The sequence below is a fragment of the Bicyclus anynana genome, chromosome 27 (assembly GCF_947172395.1).
Source record: "Bicyclus anynana chromosome 27, ilBicAnyn1.1, whole genome shotgun sequence".
NCBI classification, from domain to species: Eukaryota; Metazoa; Arthropoda; class Insecta; order Lepidoptera; family Nymphalidae; genus Bicyclus; species Bicyclus anynana.
Genome location: NC_069109.1, coordinates 7,275,682 through 7,291,925, shown reverse-complemented (window position 1 = coordinate 7,291,925; position 16,244 = coordinate 7,275,682). Strand labels below are relative to the sequence as shown.

Sequence of the window (16,244 nt, the reverse complement as noted above, 5' to 3'; positions counted from 1 at the left end):
TACAGAGGTCGCCGGCTCGCTTCGCTCGCCACCTCCCCCTTTCGCTCAACTAGGCCTCATAGGTTTGCTTCATTCAGGACCTTCTTCGCGAGCTTCTGGCTTCGCGCTTTACAAAAACACTCTAGGGGTAGGGCAGACAAGACTGCTTGGAGTCGGGGTGCCCAAATTTTGTAATTATCTAACACTATTTAATTATCTGTGGTTATTCTAGGTTTACTGTCATGCATCTGTGGCTAAAAACACGTTTGTTAGGTTAGTCTGTGACATTATTGCTTTAGTCAAATGAAAATTGACAAAAATATTAATTGTATTTAATTATTTATGTTTTTTTGGGATTTCTTGTTAAAAATGTGTATTATCTTGTGTTGTGAGTTATGCTTGTGATAATTGTGAGTGAAAAAATATAAAACCAGTGACTTTAGACCATGAAATCTGGCCAAAATATACGCACATAACCTAAAACTTTTTTAACAAAAAAAAAAAAAACTATCAGTCTCAGCGGGTAAAATCATGTTGTAGAGGTATTATTAGACTCCACAATATCCTCTGATATCATCATCTTATTTCTAGGAAGGCGACCTTATTCTAATGCCAACCCAGTTGGAATTTTGGAAAATTAACTTCTATGCAATACTACTAGTTAGGACAGTGCACAGACGGACTATTTATAATATGGCACGGACGAGAGCATCGGTAGCCGCTAAAGGTATCATTTATCCAAACTATTTACCAGCAATTTGTAATAACAAATATGCTCCTGAAATACTTAGAGTTTTAGATAGTTTATAAAAGTATGTATTGTCTAATAAGGTCCAAGATTTTATACAAATATGCATTATAAGAAAAAAAGCAACATGAGGACATGTTACTACATGATCTTTAAAACTGTATTTTTGGTTTTGAGATTTTTCAAAAATATACAATTAATGATTTCAGTGGTGTTGAACGGGAAGAGCAGCAAACGAAGTTGTAGCGCTGCTCCCGCGTCGAGCCGCCCCACAGCCTCCGGTGAGTTCCTGGCATTGCTGTTAAGGTTTTCACAAATTTCACAGCAATCACGATTTTTCTACAATAGGGATGATGACAGTTTTTTAAATGGTATATAAATTAAGAGTATGCTAATAGTAAAGCAATTTTGTCAAAGTAACAGGGTATTTACGATCATTACTTTTTGAGCTACAGGGATTTAAAGGGTCAGATTTGCGGCGCTACCGCGGATCCTTGGAAAACGCTCCATACAAAATGGCACGAGTAACGTCGTTGGCTCGCTGATCGTTAGATTTGTATGGGCGTTCAAACAAAATTACTAATATCTTTGTTATTTGTGCGTTTATGTTTATAGTTCATATATTAAAAAATGTCACATTTAATGTAAAACTGTATGAATTTTCATCTAATTACAATAAAATATTTTTAATAGATTTTGAAATTTTATAATCTCATTTATTTTGCAAATATCCAGACAATCTTTGCTTTTTATGTATAAATTAGTTAAAAATGACCAAATTTTTATCCAAATTTATTATAAAAATCAATATATTCCAAGCTAGTCATCATCCCCATTAAAGTAGCTAATATTTTGCTCAATAACATGTATTCTAGAGATTCACATTAAAATCGGCCAAGCGGTTCCAGAGATTAGCCCAGACAAACAACAACAAAACAACTGGCCTATTGCATGTCGAGCCATCTGCAGTGTAACATTCTGCAGTGGTATATCATCAGTGCCAACTTAGAATGGTGGTTAGAGTAGGTACAGGATGTATGATAGACATGTCATTATACAAAAAACCTTCATAATTAAAAAGAGAGAATGGCTTTCATCTTAGACTGCGTTGTCACTTTATGTGTGAGCTCGCAGTTTAGTGCTACTTGTTATGAACTCAGATTAAAAAATAATAGGCAGATAGAGCATACGGAACACAACAGTGTTGTATCCACTCCAAATACAAAATTAAAAAACGAATACATTCGAGTCAGTATGACATGAAGTGTTGCATTAGTCATTTTCAATATAATTCAAGACAAATGATATCTTATGTTTTTAAATACATTTGAAACTGTTCACAAAAACTAAAGAAATATATTAATTTATGTAATTGTTGTTAGTGTTAAATTTTAAAAACAAATTATAGAAAAAGTTTGTATAAGCAGATGTCAAAGAGACATGTGACGTTTATTTTTTTATGGCATTCACTGGCTTCACTGTGCTGCTTGTAATGACTCATTCTAGATCGTCTTTATTCTATGGTTATGAAATAAAAATATTGTCTTGACAGGGTCCAGTGGTGAGAAGTCTTCTAGAAGCTACTCTGGCGGCAACAGTGTGTGTCCACGAGAAACTCCCAAATGGCAGAAGCCCATCACCAACTTCTTCATACAGAACAGAACAGAAGTCAGAGCTGATGATGCAGAAGATACTGCTAAGGGTATGTATTGTTTGGTCTATTCCTATGTAACGGGTCCCTCTTATAGCTCCCAATAGCTCAGTGGTAAAAGTACTCATCACCGAGAGGTGGTGGTTCTATCTTTGTCCACTAGATCATGTCATATCTACCAACAGTTTTTCAATTTATAAGAAGGTCCTGGGTTCAATCCCTGGCTGGGCCAATTGAGGTTCGCTTAATCGGTCCAGGTCTGGCTGGTGAGAGGCTACAGGCCAAGACGTGTAGAAACCGACAGGGGTGTGGATTTTCATCCTCCTCCTAACAAGTTAACCCGCTTCCATCTTAGACTGCATCATCACTTACCATCAGGTGAGATTGTAGTCAACTTGTGTGAAAAAAATTGATGTTTAAATCTCTATGAAACATAATGAATAAGTGATTTTAGTTCAATTAACTATCGGCCCAGCCATTTCATTGGATGCTGTCATTATATGGATGGTTTAGAAGTCTAATATTTATTTTTTTATTACTAAATTTAATAATAGATTGGATTGTGCTGCGTTACAAGAAGCAGCTCATGACTAAGGGCCCCGTATTGGTTCGAAACTACTTGGGCATACTCAGTATATTTTAATATTATAGCTTAAGATAGATATTATAAAATTTATAGTAAATTTTAGCCGTGTTTTATAATAAATTTATATATTAATATAAAAATAATAATTATTTTGCCCATTTCCAGCTGGCAGTTCAAAGTCAAAACTAAAACGTAACATCATAGAGTCAGATGACGAAGAGCCCACAGACAATACAGACAAGCCCATAAACAAGGAGCTGGATGAGACCATAGAGCTCGAACCATTGACTGGAGAGAACAGTCACAAGATAGACGAATATTACTCTACTGGAAAAGTTAATGGAACTAAAAGAGTTCTGGATGAAAGTGACGAAGAACTTAATGGTGAGGAATTAAATTATATACATGTAAGGCTTTTAATTGATGATAGCCCTCTGTCTTTGAATCGGAGGGCATAGGTTCGAATCCAGTTTGGGGCATGTATCTCCAACTTTTCAGTTGTGTGCATTTTAAGAAATTCAATATCACGTGTCTCAAACGGTGAAGGAAAACATCGTGAGGAAACCTGCACACCGGAGAATTTTCTTAATTCTCTGCGTGTGAAGTCTGCCAATCCGCATTGCGTCAGCGTGGTGGACTATTGGCCTAATACCTCTCATTCTGAGAGGAGATTCGTGCTCAACAGTGAGCTGAATATGGGTTTCTAATGGTGATGATGATGATGATTAAGCGTTCATCTATACTAATATTATAAAAATGTTAAATTTGAAAGGTTGGTAATCTCTGGATCTACTAAACAAATTTTGAAAATTCTTTACCTTTAAAAAGCCACATTATTTGTGAGTGTTATAGGCTATAATTTATCCCTACACTACCACAGAAACCAGAACTACGCTACTGAAACAACAGGGCACAAAATATTAATAAATGTTGAAGTTTAACAATTTAATTGTTTTATAATTCCAGCTGGCAGTTCAAAATCTAAACCAAAACGTACCGTGATACATTCAGATGATGAAGACGAACACACGGACACACAAACAAACAAGGATCAAGCAATTAAAGATATAGATAAAGAAGAGAAATGTGACATAGAAATAGATAAAGAAAACGTAGATACAAATGTGAATAGAAACAAGAGATCGTTGGATGAAAGTGGAGATGACAGGAGTGGGAAAAAGATAAAACTTGATTAACTTAATTATTTTAATATTTTACCAACATCGTCATAACTCGCGAAGAGAAAGACCTTGTCGACCAATATTGACTATTGGTCGACTTTTATCTTTGTCTTGTCTCGCGTACCATACGCCACGTTAATGTATTCATGTATTTTGCTCTTGTTGGACGTAGACAGATAAAATAATAGACATGTGGGTATAGTGCGCGCAAGTTTGCGCGTGACCAAAATAGGAACTAATCAAGTTATGTGTCAATGGCTAACTTGTAAAGAATAAAAAAAAAAAGAGAAAACAGACCACTGAAGATTGCAACATTAAGTTCGTTGCCAGATTTATCTTGCGCGCACTTTAGCTTCCGTTGCATTCTCCCAAATAAGATAAAACTTAAAGATAAAACTAGTGTATCCATATATATGAAACGATTGTTTAATGAATGAAAATCAGATTTAGTACGTTAAAAACTATATTGGTTGTAGGTTGTCTCAAAAACTCCTGGTCAAACTATCAATAGTTAACACAATAGGCTTACTTTACAAGCACTTTCGAAACGTAACGGTATTAATATTATAAAATAATGGTGATAATAAAGTCGAAAATATAAAACTAAATTTACGAGGGTTCCAAAAATCTTGGTTTGAGAAGAGCCCACAACAAACTCAGCCGGGTTTGTTCTTTTTTTAGTTTTGAACTTTTTTTAGCCAGTCATGTAATACTATATTCATTTTCAAGCTATTTTGTCCGTTAATAATAGTTTGGCCAGGAAATTTTCAGGCAATCTACTCGCAATATAGTTTTTAACATACTAAATTTGATATAAAATACTTTTCATCTATTAATCAGACGGATGAAGGTAATTTCTAATACAAATACACTATTAATGTGTGTGTGATTTTTTAAATAATTTTTATCCATTACTTTAACACATTCAGAGATAAATATTTGAGAAAAATATAATAGAGACTCAAGCATGCAACAACAAAGAGTGTCACAGCAATAGTTATTGCAAAGCAAGTCGTCATGCCTTGCACTTGTTTTCGATGCTTTTTTTAATCCCTAGGGGGGCAGCTGACCTCCCCCCCTCTTTTTTTTGGATTTTCATCGACACTAATCAGTTGTCTATTTACTTCTTTGTCTACGCACTACTACTGTGATGTACTTAGGACATCAGCATTTGATATGCTGTATTCTGAATATGTTAAGGATTTAGTTATTTAATTAATTCATATATACTCAGAGGCACAATTATCCGCCCATTTTTATATGACGCGAGTATAGTAAAGTTTGCGGATAATTGTGCCTCTGAGTGTATATAATTTCCATAATAGCCCGGAGCTCTTTGCATGCATGGATTCTTTTTATTAATTAACTATTTTTGAATATGCTTTATGCTTCAATTATTTTTTGTCCTTGTTTCATTTAAAGTAAGATTAAATTATCCATTTTAAATATTTGATTAATTAATTCGTTCTTGTATGCCATAAGATTGTTAAGTTAACTGATATATTTTATAATTTTTTATTTAAGTTTGTGAGAATAACTTAAGTTACCTTTAACATTAAAGAATTAAATAAATGATATTTTCCAATTAAACTTGTTTTTTTTTCTATTACTGTACTCTTCTTTTCTTTGTACCTTTTATGTACTTGTAACGTGGACGGCTCGAACGCCACTTCAATACAGAAACCGACCGTACGGCGAGCGTCTTATATCGCCAGTCATTCCCGTCGCTACCCATCTCTAACTCCCCACTCTTTATGGATACAAGTCGCGCCACCTAGCGTAGGTATGAGCCAACACAAGATCGAGTGATGTCGTATCCGTGTCAGACTACTATTTCCTACATTATATTATATTTATGTTTATATGTATAATTATATATATTTATGTTTATATGTATAATTATATAGTTTTTACAGTTCCTGTACTGTACACAACTCGATATTGTAGATAATATTATACCTATTATTTGTTTAAATAACTTGTGTTGTTTACGATGCTACTAAATGAAATTGAGACAACAACATTATTGGGACAGCGTGGTGGGTGTCAGCTCTATATATATATATATTTTATTCTTTACAAGTTAGCCCTTGACTACAATCTCACCTGATGGTACGTGATGATGCAGTCTAAGATGGAAGCGGGAGGAGGATGAAAATCCACACCCCTTTCGGTTTCTACACGGCATCGTCCCGGAACGCTAAATCGCTTGGCGGTACGTCTTTGCCGGTAGGGTGGTAACTAGCCACGGCCGAAGCCTCCCACCAGCCAAAAGGAAGGAAGGAAGGAAGCCTGGGAATTATTTACACAGCCCATATTCGGCTCACTGTTGAGTGTTGAGCATTAGTCTCCTCTCATATTGAAAGTGGTTAGGCCAATAGTCCACCACGCTGGCCCAATGACGCAGAGAATTGAGAAAATTCTCTGGTATGCAGGTTTCCTCACGATGTTTTCCTTCACCGTTTGAGACACGTGACATTTAATTTCGTAAAATGCACAACTGAAAAGTTGGAGGTGCATGCCTCGGACCGGATTTGAACCTGCACCCTCCGGAATCGGAGGCAGAGGTCATATCCACTGGGCTATCACGTCCAATCAAGTCTCAATAGCTATACAGCGGTCGAACTCATCACGGAGGGGTGGGGGTTCGATCCCGCCCGACTTGTTGTATATTTAAAAAAAAAAAGGATGTGACAAATATTCTTTTCAAAAAATCGGATTTTAATAAACAAGAGATTTCCAAGATCAAAATATTATTATCTATATGGTGCTTAGACCCACCACGCTTCTTTATGTGTAATTGGAGATTTATAAATAAAATAAAAAACAACATTCGGAGTATAAGTTTATTGTTTCATTCATTACAAGATAAAATATTAGAAAATTGAAAATGTCTACAAAAATTTGTTTATTATCATAATAATTACTTTCTATCGTCAAGCGAATTCTATCTAAGTATAGTAGGTGCCATGTAAAAAGATCACTAAATATCAAATAAATACCTTCATACTTCTAAAATTATTTAGTGTTTTTCATTTATATGAGTTTACTTTATAATATATGAAACTATTTTTGTCTACTTTGGAAGTCCGTTTCTCTTTATAAGTAATGGTGCGGTGTATAGACAAGCGAACCTAGACAATTGACAGACAGCACTTAGAGTGTAAAGTTCGTAGACGGAGTAAAAAGGCTCAATAGCTCAGTGGTAAAACGGTCGGACTCATCACCGAGGGGTGGTGGTTCGATCCCCGCCCGTTGGACAATAGTCGTATCTACTCCTAACACTGACTTTTCCAACTACAGTTCGTGTGCTATAGCATTGTGCGGGTGACATGTTTCACTCTTGAAAGTTTGTCGCGATTCATAATAGTACGTATCATGAACGTCACAAGGTAACTGTCACCCGCACCATGCTACAGCGCACATAGCGCTGAAGGGAAATCTTTATTGAAGTGACAACATCATAAGGGAGGGTAAACCGCTTGGTAACGTAACGCGTTACAGCTGAAGTTGACACGTTTTGACGTTTGATTTTCACACCTCTTCGGCTATAGAGGATTCTTAATTGTAATAAATTTAATTAATTAAAGTAATTAGTTGAAGAAGAGAGATGCACACGTTTTTTTTAATATGACCGATATTGATATTATTTTTTTGATTATATTTAACTGTGAACAGAATGCGGTCCTCATATTACTCACCTACCTATAGCGCCTGCACTAACTGAGTTATTTGACGCAATTTTTTTTAAAGAATGTTAGCTCTTGACTACAATCTCACCTGATAGTAAATGACGATGCTATCTAAGATGGAAGCGGGCTAACTTGTTAGGCGTAGGTTGAAAATTCACACCCCTTTCGGTTTTTACACGAAATCGTACCGGAACGGTAATCGCTTGGTAATACGTCTTTGCCGGTAAGATGGTAATAATCCACGGCCGAAGCCTCCCACCACTCAGCCGGGGATCGAACCCAGGACCGTCTTGTAAATCCACCACGCACACCACTGCGCCACAGAGACCGACATAATGTCAATACGTCTATTTACTACTCTGTCTACGGAAAGCCCGATCTTGAATTTGTATACACACAGACACTCGCATGACGTCATCTAAGAATTGCAAACAAAGACAAACGGACTTCCTACAATATATTGATTAATAAAAATTTAGATTCGTTTCCATTTATTTAGTACAAAAAAAATTAGGTCGGCGTATAACCTACACACATTTGGATACAACTTTATGCATCACATGAAATCGATTTTAAGAGAGTCGCGTACATATTAAAGTATTTCCGTTAAACTAAAATGATGATTTTTTTAAGTAAAACTTCTTAATCATGCTTCACTTGGAGAGTAAGTTATTCAATGCGTTACGAAAAGTGTAATCGGGCGACGATTTTAAAATGCGTGTTGCCATCTACTGGCACAGTTGAACGGTGTATGTTGTAATAAATTACCAGTAGATGGCGTTGTTAGAAAACTTTGAAACAAACCCTCTTTGTACACTTGAAGAACCTGTTGCGATGCAGTTATGTCAGAGGCTCATAGATGGCGTTTTGTTTATTATTTTAAGAAGAAGTTTTACTTCACTCTCACAGATTAAAGAATAATAGCCAGATGGAGCGCACGGAATACGACGTTGTCGTAGCTGTTCCAAAGACAAAATTCAAAAACGAATACATTCTCGAGTCAGTACGACACAAAGCGTCGCATCAGTAACTTTCAATATTATTCAAGAAAAATGGCGTCTTGTGTTTTTAAATATTTTAAAAATTGTTCACAAATACCAAATAAGTAAGATGGAGTATTTTTTTCAATTGGTAATTATTGATTATTAGATTATTTTACGTAATTGTTGTTAGAATTAAATTTTGAAATACAAATTATGAAAAAAGTTTGTATATGCGTCAACGTCAAGGAGACGCGTGAAGTTTTTTTTTAGGAGTTTCACCGGTTTCACCACACTGCTTGTAAACACTCATTCTGGATCATTCTTTATTCTGTGTTCAGTCTATGGTCTAAAGCAAACTCGTTTTTGTCTGTTAAAATACAAATAAAAAAATGTTTATTTATATTTTTTTTTTTGAAAAAATTGTATTGTTTTCATACAGTACAACTATAAATACTTAAATTATAATACTTTATAATGTTTCACTAACTAATGCACGCCATTGACGATCAATTATTCTCACGTTACTGCAGCACTCACGACTATAACTGATCGTGTATTGGTCTCTGCGTGCTTGACGACTCGACTTATGAAACGTCTTCGCTGCCGTTTGCGCTGCAGAAACGTGAGAATAATTGACCGTCAATGGCTGACTTATATGAGTACTATATATAATTCACACTACCGCCATATCTCAATAAATGTAACTGTAAACTTCCAAAAGGTGATACAAAACTGTGATATATCATAATTATAATAATTCCCTAAACTATATTATCATAAAAGTTACATCACTAAATCAAATTTGGCCGTCCCGTAGCGGGACATTTTAGGCTTTATTTAAATTTCACCAATAGGCCTAGCATGAGTCAACATCTCGCGAATAGAAAAAACACACATTATCGACCAATAGTCGGATTCGAAATATCGCCCTCTCTTTCTTCCCAAAACAACGAAAGAGACAACGATATTGTCGAGTCCTCCGTTATTGGTTGACATTTTTAGGTTTTTCTTGTCTCGAGGTTTGTCTTGCCAACCAACATCCAAGACCTACAAAAGTTAATATAAATAATAATGTATAATTGAAATAGATAAACGGTGCAACTTTCTTAAATTTGTCGGCGTACGTCCGACTAGTTATGAAATCATACGAGGTTTAAAAAACTACATTCGTTGGTTTATGTCGATCACTTTTAAATAAATCCAGGCTTTTTAATCGATCTGTGCGTTTTTTTTGTTTAAATGTATATTTGTCGGTGTATGTCCAACCAATTTAAAATTGTTTCGGATTACTTGATTAACCATTAGAGACTGTAATGAAATCATGGCGTGCAGTGTCTTATTAGAGTAAGCTCTATAGCAAAGAATTTATATTCTAGTACATACATACATTTCTAATGGAAGATAAAAATCATTATTAAATAACCTCTATAAAACACAATTACGCTGGTTGGTGCACACTTTTTATTGCATAACGCGAACAAGCTCATGACTAAGTAATAAATTAATGAGTAAGAGTATGTAAGTGTTAGTCGGATATACATCGACAAAATCGTGTGAGTTGCAACGTTTATTTATTTCATCGTAATGAAAAATCACAATATTTTAAATTCTAAAATATATTCGTTGAGTATTTTAGTAAAATAATTTTGAAATGTCAACGAAAAATTTTCAATGGTTGAAAAAGTTATTACGAAATAACTCATTTCATTTTCACGATAGTTTTGAGTTTTTGAAAAATCACAATGTTAAAAAAATATATAAGAATGATAAATAAAAATATATATTAAAGAATTATTTGTTCATTTATTTGTCTGAAAAATATGGGGATTAGGTATTTTCAAACCTTACAAAAACCCTTGTTGTTGTCTGCGTATGTGGCGTAATAATAAAAATGTTTATATTTATCCGGTCTTTCGACATAACTGTCAAAAAAATCTGCCATAATTTAGTGTTTTTTCGCAAAAAGATAAAAAAGTACATTTTTAAATAAACTTAAAACTAAAAATACATCGCGAGCACGAAGTCAAAATAAGTCGGATATATTATGTGAAATTAATTGTAATAACTTAGTATTATTTTTTTATGTATTTTTAATATTCTATTATAATAAAATTATTAATAGTTTAAGTTCATCCAGCCGTGTTGCTATTATATCTGGAACAAATAAAAAAAATGAATATAATAAAAAGTAATAGACAATAATAATTTGGCGACCAATTTTGATGTTAATGTGTGTAAAATTTGTAAAAAGTAATCTACAATATTACTTGTCTAGCGGACGCCCGCGACTTCGTCCGCGTGGAATTTAGTTTTTCACAAATCCCGCGGGAACCATATCTCAATACCAAATTTCAGCTAATTCGATTTAGTAGTCGAGGCGTAAAAGAGTAACAAATATTCATATCATCAAAATCATCAGTTTTCTTGGGAAACCATGGATTTTTTTGGGATAAAAAGTAGCCTATGTGTTAATCCAGAGTGAAATCTATTTCCATTCCAGATTCAGCCAAATCGCTTCAGTAGTAGCGGCATTAAAGAGTAACAAACATCCAAACTTTCGCGTTTATAATATTAGTAGGATAGTAGGAAGTAAAATCTGTTGGTGTATCTCGCAAAAAAAACATAAAAAACTGCAGAAATTACAAAAGTAAAAAAAAAACTTTGAAATCAAAAACTAATGAGATTTTTCGGGATTCGTCTAATTTCGATACAGGATCTCTCTAAGGCACGCTACGCCATTGCGTGGGGACGTCCATCAGCTGATAGAGTGGCTACCCTAGTCAACAGCGTAGTGCACGCCACGTGTGGGCACTCACCACACGCTCTCGGCGGGGCTCTGGAACTCGGCGAGCGCGTGCACGGGGCTGGGCTGCTTCTTCTGGCTGCCGCGCCGCACCTTGGCGCGCACCTCCTCCGGCTTCTCCGGCCGGATCAGCGGCTTCTTCTCCGGCGCCTTCATGCGCCACACCACTATCGGCGACTGGCGGTACACGGAAATTAATTAGAAAATTAAAAACGTCTGTCGGTGTTTATCCGACAGCTGTGCGAATCGTGATATTCGATACTTTTTCACCATACACTACTTGGACAGAAACTGGTTAGTAACTAAAAACGTGTGTCGGTGTTTGTCCGACAACACAACTGCGATTAGTGATATTCGATACTTTTTCACCATGAACTATTCGGGGTGAACACAGAAACTGGTTAGTGACTAAAACCATTTGTCGGTGTTTATCCGACAGCTGTGCGACTCGTGTTGTCATTTGATACTTTACCAGAAACTACTTGGTGATGCACAGAAATTGGTTAGTAACTAATAACGTCTGTCGGTGTTTTTCCGACAGCTGTGCGACTCGTGTTGTCATTTGATACTTTTTCATTATAAACAACTTGGGATATGCACAGAAACTGGTTAGTAATTAAAACCGTTTGTCGATGTTTATCGGACAACCATTTTGTGTATCATAAATCAGTCTGTCGGAGTGTATCCGACAGTACAGCTGTTATAAGTATTGTCATTTGAAAGTTGTATAACACAAACCAGTTTGTTAATGTATGTCCGACGGTGATTAATGTAGGTAGCTATTTGGGTGAAAAGAACTTAATATGTTTGACTTATGACTTAAAACGTAAACACAAACACATTGCCGCTGGTGCACGCATTTGTTAAATATTAAAACTTCACGATAATGTCAATGAAAATCAAACGACTTTAAAGTTTTTAGGTGGAAATAATAATAATTATTATATTTATTAATGATAGAATTCGTTTTCAATTTACAGCGAAACACGTAAATATCAAATAAAAAACATCAAAGCTATTGTTTCGTTAGTTTATAATTAAGTTATAAACGTGCTTTTAAGAATTAATAAAAAAATTAATATACTATTATAGCAGCAAAGTGAAAGAAAACAATGAAGAAAATGAGATAAGTTAAGATTAAAAAATATAATATCAGAGATATAATATTAGTAAAAAGTGTTTGTAATATGTTCTATATTAAGATTAGTGAAAAAAAAAAAACATCTTATAAAAATCTATTTTGGCGATGTGCCATTAACTATGTATCTAAGGATTTTAATCTAAATCATCTACAAATATTTACAATTATAATTAAAATTAGGTATGTACTAAATATAGATTAATATATTTACATAAAATATCTATTGCGTAAAAAGCGTGCGAAAGACGTTAAAAAAAGAAGATATACCTACATATAAAGTATTTAATGATAACGAAAACATGCAGCAATATGTAAAATCATAGACAAAGATAAATTTCCCATAGTGTCGCCATCACTTACATAGTTGTTCTGTCCAGCCGCCATGAAGCATGTTATATATACTTATGCATATGTTATATATTTTATATTCCAAATCATAAATATTTAATTTCTAGGAAAGTTACCATAAGATCAACAATTACCTAAATAACCCTGATTTACAGTATTAGTTTTTACCCTAAAAATTACACAACTATTAATGATCATGTCGGATATACACCGACAACTTATACCAGTGTATACAGGGTGTTCCGTAAATAGTACGCCATACTGTACAGAGTGATAGCTGACAATACCTACTAAAATAACATAATATATGTTAGTCAAAATTTTACGATTCTTAAGTTATATTTATTTTTGTACAAAATACAAACCTACCTTCAGAGCAGTTTAGTCATACCACGTGTTGTAATATTACTTAAGCGTTGATTTTATACTTGTTAATTACTTTTGAATTGTTGTTTCAAGAAGTAAAAGTTTAATTTTTTCTATTGCAAGGTAAGTTTTTTCCAGAACATGGAAATAATTATGTCATATATTAACGGGACACCCTGCATATGATACCCTGGACAGACAATAGGAAATGTCGGTGTATATACGACACATTATTATTCTATATATGTAAGGATAGTTAATAAGACACGTCGGTGTATATCCAACAAGATAATCCGGGGTATATATGACACATTATTGTATGTTAAGTAATTATCATGTCTTAAATGGAACACAGAACATAAGGTATACATAGTTAAATACCCTGTAGGTTTATTTTTATTAGATTGAGACATGTCGGCGTATATCCGACAATGCATATCGTCGTATATCTAACATATTATTCTAGGAACTATTTGTAGGATGATTCTGTCGTTTCAAATATATTTTTCAATGACAAATGATTGCTTCGTGATCTTACAGTAACTCTGTACAGGCGTTTATCTAGATAACATTAAAATCGTGAACAGTTTTCGAAATATGATAATAGATTGATGAAATAACTAGAACTAAGTGCCTGAGATTAGATTAGATACCCAGACATTATTGCTAATAGTAGGGGAGCCCGGGATGCTAAATTTGCAGTTACTCGAGCGTCATTGAGACCGATTACATTTGGTAGATTATAATATAGGGAGAATAAATGGTTATTTACTGTTTCCGCTTTTAGCGGTGGAAAAAAAACTACAGACTTTAAAAACAATTTTTATTACTTTGGCTTACTGAAATTGTAAGAAAATTTTAGCGATTAATTAGGAGATTATTTCCTTAAAAATAAGTAAAAAATTAATCGCACTCGTACCTCGAGCACTAAAATATAAGGGTTTAATTTTGTAACTTTGAAACCCTCCCATTCCATTACGTTACGCTCAAATCGTCAGATTTTCGAAATGTGCAGTTTTTAGCTATCAACTCACCTACCTTATCTTAATCTGACGTGCTGGTTGAGTATTTATGAAGTTAGTTTTTTTTTTTTGGTTGCCCTAAACGTACCCACCAATATTAAGGGCTCATACTCGGTGGAGGTACTCGACAAAGTGTAAGGTATAGTCCCTTATGTTTATCTGCCGCGCTCGAGTAACTGCAAAAATCAGTATGTTATGTTTGACTATTTGTAAATTCTCTACAACCGGTTCGGAAGGCAGGTTCTGCTGAGAGGAACCGCCAAGAAACACAAAAGTTGCTCTTTTGAAAAAAAATTATAAAAAATTACAATTGTTATCAAGTTAGCTTAAGTTCCATGTTGTCTTATTCAATAAAAAAAAAAAAATGTTATCATACATAAAATTTCTTTGTTTTACTTCCTGTGTAAAGGTATAAGCTGATCCAATGGCTTCCAAGCACGTTTATCATTAAGGAATTTGATCCAAATACATTCATACAAGCTGTGACCAAACAAAATGCCACGGCCACAAAAACCTTACGTTTTATCGAATGCTTGTAATACTGCAAATCGTATTTAATTGAACTTTTTACTATTTTAAAGTAAGTAAGGATAATATTTATGTAATCCATCTTTTGATGAGTTTGGAAGTGAATTTTATAATTGACACAAATATTCAAGAGATTGATTTTGTCTTTATTTTATTCAAACTAGTTACATTTATATTACTTTTTATATATTATAATTACATCCGATATTAAGTTAAAGCTTTTTTAAACAAACCATTGGCAATATATTTATTGACATATTTAATTTGATATAAAAAACTTTTCATCCAGTAAACAGATGGGTTAAGATCCTCTTATGTTGGGATCCTCTACTAATATGTGAATTAATGTCAGCATGGAAAACTTTCAGGCGTCAAAAGATCAGGTATGTCAATCCATAAAAGGCTTTTACTTCAAACTGTCACAATTTCAATGTCACAAAGAATATGGTTATGGGGTTATTGCAGCACATTTATACTTATATATTCTAAAGCGGTATGTTTGTAGTAAGCGATTCGTGTTATGTCTTCATACAGAGATACATACAAACATGTCAGTACCCGGTCATATAGCGCGCATAAACAAACAAACAAGTTGACACATCACGCTGTAGAACCATAAAGCATGTAGAAATCATAGTTGTAGTAGTCACGATATAAAAGGCCCATTATGACATACGTCTATTGAAAACAGGGACTGACTTGGTATATTATAAGTTTATTAGTTCAAGTCAAATAAAGTGATTAATAAACAAGAGTATAATTTTAAAAAATGCTATTAAAGATTGTATTGAAGTAATTGAAATATCTGTAAATGTGATTTTTTTCGTCATTGAGGTAAATATATGATAAATGTGATTTTTATCGTCATATATTGCTACAATGTACCTCAGATTCCATATAACCATTCTAAAACTATTAAAGTCGATAGAATAGAATAATAGAACTTGAACTATATTTATCTAAAATAGAATAAATTACAACTTTCTCGTACTTACTAACTAAAATAAAAAAAATAATATTTCTTAAGGGATAAAAGCTCAAGACAAATGTCTTAAGTCTAATTTTGAAATATTATGCTATTTTTTTTCATAGTACTTTATTTTAACTAACTTCTAATATGAAGTGGTTCTATGTTTGACTGTATTGTATGTTTTTGCATGTCAATAATCTTCAATTAAAAATATCAATGTTTTTGTATAGAACATTATAATCTAAA

General features: G+C 33.8%; 2 protein-coding genes across 5 annotated transcripts in view; one reads left to right on the top strand and one right to left on the bottom strand.

Annotated features, from left to right (window-relative positions):
- The first annotated feature begins 258 nt into the window (after positions 1-258).
- LOC112047772 (uncharacterized) lies at positions 259-5,735 on the top strand. Of its 2 annotated transcripts, none has more exons than XM_024085010.2 (6): positions 259-389; positions 571-706; positions 937-1,008; positions 2,280-2,429; positions 3,130-3,348; positions 3,931-5,735. In XM_024085010.2, exons 1-6 carry the CDS (start codon positions 375-377, stop codon positions 4,158-4,160), a joined length of 822 nt encoding a protein of 273 aa, XP_023940778.1. In that variant the 5' UTR covers positions 259-374; the 3' UTR covers positions 4,161-5,735. The 2 variants fall into 2 exon arrangements, with proteins under 2 accessions (XP_023940778.1, XP_023940779.1); XM_024085011.2 differs by having other exon boundaries at positions 272-502.
- A 1,242-nt stretch (positions 5,736-6,977) lies between these two features.
- The window catches only part of LOC112047813 (catenin alpha), a 94,756-nt gene continuing 85,489 nt past the window's right edge, over positions 6,978-16,244 (bottom strand). For all 3 annotated transcript variants that reach the window (XM_024085071.2, XM_024085068.2, XM_024085072.2), the window contains 2 exons: positions 11,637-11,800; positions 6,978-10,974 (listed from right to left, as the gene is read on the bottom strand). In XM_024085071.2, coding sequence (XP_023940839.1) covers position 10,974; positions 11,637-11,800 — 165 coding nt within the window. In that variant the 3' untranslated portion in view covers positions 6,978-10,973. The remainder of the gene's footprint in view (positions 10,975-11,636; positions 11,801-16,244) is intronic.